The following is a 4,548-nucleotide window of genomic DNA, read 5'->3' on the forward strand; positions in this document are numbered from 1 at the left end:
ATGGGTTTGATCCCCAGCATCCAATATGGTCCCCTGAGCCTAATAGGAGTGATTTCTGAACACAGAGCAAGGAATACCCCCTGAGAACTAATAGGTGTGGCCCAAAGAAACAAAACAAAAAGTCCCCAAAATACTCAGTTGCAGCTTTTTGTTCCCTAAAACACAGGAAAACAGGTAATAAAATTACTCAGGTAAATTCCATGAAATTCCTGAAAGTACTCAATTATTATGATTATACATCTAGTTGGATAAGTGAAATAATAGAATTGTTTATTTTGTGTTTGGAGAATTAATCTATTTTCTTTTTCTTTGTTCAGCAGATGGAATCAAACATCTCTGTGGAAGAGGAAAGAAATCAGAGTTCAGTGGTTATGTTTGTTTTCATGGGACTCATAGATGACAAAGAGCTGCAGCTTATCCTCTTTCCAGTCTTCCTGGGGATCTATCTCATAACCTTATTCTGGAACCTGTGTTTGATCATACTCATTAGAGTAGACTCTCATCTGCACATACCTATGTATTTTTTTCTCAGCTGCCTTTCATTTATAGACATTTGCCTTACTTCTTCCATTAGCCCCAAAATGCTTTTCGATTTTTTCAAAGATAAAAAAACTATCTCTTTTGTTGGCTGTGCCATTCAATACTTTGTTGGGTGCTGGATGGGCTTGTCTGAGTGCTGCCTTCTTGTTGTCATGGCTTATGACAGATATGTGGCTATTGGGAACCCTTTGCAGTACTCGACCATCATGGAACCTGGGCTCTGTCAGAAGATGGTTGCTGGAGTCTTCTGGATTGGTTTCTTTAGTAGCTTAGTCCAAACAGTGCCTTGCTTTAAACTTGACTTCTGTGGCTCAAATGTCATTCAACATTTCTTCTGTGACTTACCCCAGATCATTACTTTGTCTTGCTCTAACCCTTTTGTCACCCAAATAATTATTTTTCTTGTAGCTCTGTTTGTTGGCTTTGGGTCTTTGCTCATGATTCTGTTATCCTATGGTTTTATCACAGCTTCCATCTTGAAAATATCCTCAGTGAAAGGTAGTGCCAAAGCCTTCAATACCTGTGCCTCCCACCTAGCAGTTGTGACACTCTTCTATGGTGCAGCCCTCTCTGTGTACATGCATTCGAGTTCTAGTCACACCAAGAGGAAAGACAAAGTGCTTTCAGTGGCCTATGTTATCCTCATTCCCATGTTAAATCCTCTTATCTATAGTCTAAGAAACAAAGAGATCAAAGAGGCCTTTAAGAGGATGATGAAGTGGGCTATCCATTGACCATGGTAAGGAAGATTATTGGGCCATATTTTTTTTATCACTATCAGGAATACAGGTTAAGGATTTGAGACACACATGTGTTCACTGGTTACATGATGCCTGAATACATGTGTCTTATATCTCCTCTCTTGGGATGTGAACTTTCCTACTTTCATGCTGAATTGTGTAATAGGGCTCTCTCCATGTGGAGATGCCCATGTTCTCTTTTGAGTACTTCTTATCCTCTCCCTCCCCTTCCACAGTACCTCCAAATAAAACTTGTTTTGTACCTCAAAATAATTTGTTTGTAGCATTTTACTATGTGTAAAAATAGCTAGATGGAAAAAAAAAAGTGGAAACTTGGTTTCCTTGAATTCTTTTACCCTTATATTTATTGCCACCCAAAGTGATTGGTTTTAGCAAGTGTTACCGATATTGATGCCTATTTATATTATATTTTCAGGATTAAATATAGGTAAATAAAAGCCAATGTTTGAGAATAGAGAGCCTGAGAGGTAAAACATTAAGAAAAAGAACAAAAAATTTGGATGCTACACAACTTGTACTTTTCTTTTATTATTCTTATATTTCTCTCTTTATGTTGCATGTTAAGCATTTACTTACATTTTTGAAAAGTAAAATAGCTTAAATAATTGAATAATTGAAATGAAAATAGTTTTTAATGCATTTTATTCCAAACAGTAATGAGGCACACTACAGGCATAATTAGGCTATATATAATATATTTTCATAAATATCTTTACTAAAGAGCTGTATTATTTTGGATAATTCCTAGGCTCTAATGGTGTCCATATGCACAAGAGAAAATTTTAACTGTCGTAATGGATTATCCCTAGAATCTTTCCATCTCTAATTATTTCAGGTTGGGTTTAATTTATTATTTTATAAAGTATAATCAAATATATGCTTTATAAAGCAACAATACATCAATTATAAGAAGGAAAAGAAAATTTACAATAAAAAGATAATGTTTATATATGGGAATTGAGAAATGGATCTAGAAACTATATAAGACATAAAATTAGCAAGGACAAAATCTCAATAATAATCTTCTTCTCCTATCACTTCTGTTTTTAACAAAACATTAAATCATACTCCTAGCTGTGGCCATCTTAGTGGGTGCCCTATTTTATAGATAAAGTCTAACATAGGAAGTTAGCATCTCATAGAATTTCTGAGAAAATTTGGGCACAATTTCCACCTTCAGCAAGATACTCTAACTTAAGCATTGAAGCAAATAATAAGCTAAGTATCCTCTATTCCCTAGAGATAGGAAATTTACAGCTTACATAATTTAATTGCTCCTTCTTTGTTATGTTTTTCCCCTAAATTATTTATTAATTATGATACAACAGGCTCAAAAGCATTTAAGGACCATCTCTATTATAGTTAGATAACTGATGAAGGATATTCAATTGAACTTAAAGTATCTTAAGATACTTAACTTAAAATATCTCAGAATATTGAATGACTGGGATACTCAAAAGTCAGAAGCAAAAATATAGAGGTTATTATTGCCTATCTGGTTATATTATAAACTCAAAGGAATTGGAACTCATGAGTATAAGGATTAACAGAATCTTTGGGTGAGTTATTAAGGGTCTTATTCTAAATAATGCCAGGAACTAGAATTTAGAAAAATATCAAAGATGTACAACTTGTTTGCTGTCTTTTCTCTTAATGATTGTTTTTTTTAAAAGACTAAATGCCATGGTAGCTGATTTAGACTATTATGAAAGTGAATCTATTGAAGAAAGAATAGGTATTTTGATGGTCCTAATACTTGGGGGGGATTATATGGGATAGAAGGGATCGAACCTGGGTTGGTTGCATGCAAGACAAAATCCCTACCACTGTGATATCACTTCAACCTGGTGCTAATATATTTTAACTTAAAAGTAGAGGAGATCTAGAAAAACTCTGGCTCACTTACTATGATTAAAATGAGAACACACAGAATTAAGAAAACAGATATGAATTATTTTAAGAAGTTTTTATTTATGTATTCCATCACAAAGTCAGAGTTTAATGATTTTACAACACTCATTTATGGAATTATTCCTAAATCAAGCAGGTCCAATGGAACTTTGAGATATCAAATGCTAGAGAAAGTAACTTCAGTAAAGAGGAAGTATAATGATTTCTTCTGAGAGTGTTAGTGTACAAGTTGTTCCAAACTAAACTCTTGAAATTTTGTTTTTTAATCTACAATTATGTTAATATCTTTCACTGTTGTCAGTGTGAACATGAGGAAAAACTCTTGATAGAATACCTTAAATGAGAATAAGCATATGCCCAAAAGGTCTTCTCTATTTTCTCTCTTTTTTTGTTTTACTTCCCCAACAACAACCCATAAAGCATAAAGATAGGTATTGGGAAGAAAAATATATTTCCAAGATTAATGTAACAATGGAACTGATAAAAATAAACCATTTTTTTCCAAAAGAAAAAATAGCGAAGGATCAGAGAGGTGGTGCAAGTGGTAAGGCAGCTGCCTTGCCCACACTAGCCTAGGACAGACTGTGGTTCAATCTCTTGTGTCCCAGCGTCCCATATGGTCCCCCAAGCCAGGAGTGATTTCTGAATGCATAGCCAGGAGTGGCTCCTGAGCCACTCAACCCCCAAAATAAATACATAAATAAAAATAATAAAATAAAAAAACTAAAATTATCAATAAGAAATTAACTAAAATTAAGGTTTAGGAGAAATCATGGAATGTGGTGCGACTGAGAAAAACATCATGATAACTGCGAGTTTTTCTAAGAAGAGTAAGGTCATTATGGGTTTAGCATAGAGCTCTATTTGCAGTAAAATTTGTGATGCTAATTTTGTTTCTTGGGTATTTCTATACAAAAACTTTGCCCTGTTGATACCAGTACATTGAAAATTTTTTTCATTTATTTTTTTTTCTTTTCTCCTAATAGAAACATTCTTATATAGCAGGAATCATTTTAGGTAAATAGTAAACATTGCAATTTCTCTATTCATGTTCTAAAATTGCAATATATAAAAAGATTATGGTATTAATTAATTTCAATTATATTGCCATTGCTTAGTCTACTTAAAAAATAACCCGTGAAACAGACCTGAATGTTCTAGAGATATTTAATGAAGTTATTTAGAAAGGACTAGTATTTCCCAAATGTCTGACTTTTATCTACATTCACCCCTGTTATGCCCACAATCGTATATCTTTCTGTTTTTCTCATGCCACATAGTATAACATGATTTTGAACACATTTAATTTTTTAGGGGAAATCCAACCACTGTTCAC

General features: G+C 33.5%; 1 protein-coding gene across 1 annotated transcript; it reads left to right on the forward strand.

Annotated features, from left to right (window-relative positions):
• The first annotated feature begins 320 nt into the window (after nt 1–320).
• LOC126017735 (olfactory receptor 5A1-like) lies at nt 321–3,212 on the forward strand. The gene is made up of 2 exons (XM_049779787.1): nt 321–1,258; nt 3,188–3,212. The coding sequence occupies exons 1-2, from the start codon at nt 321–323 to the stop codon at nt 3,210–3,212; spliced, it is 963 nt and encodes a 320-aa protein (XP_049635744.1).
• The last annotated feature ends 1,336 nt before the right edge of the window (nt 3,213–4,548 follow it).

Source organism: Suncus etruscus, chromosome 9 (assembly GCF_024139225.1).
Source record: "Suncus etruscus isolate mSunEtr1 chromosome 9, mSunEtr1.pri.cur, whole genome shotgun sequence".
Taxonomy (NCBI): Eukaryota; Metazoa; Chordata; class Mammalia; order Eulipotyphla; family Soricidae; genus Suncus; species Suncus etruscus.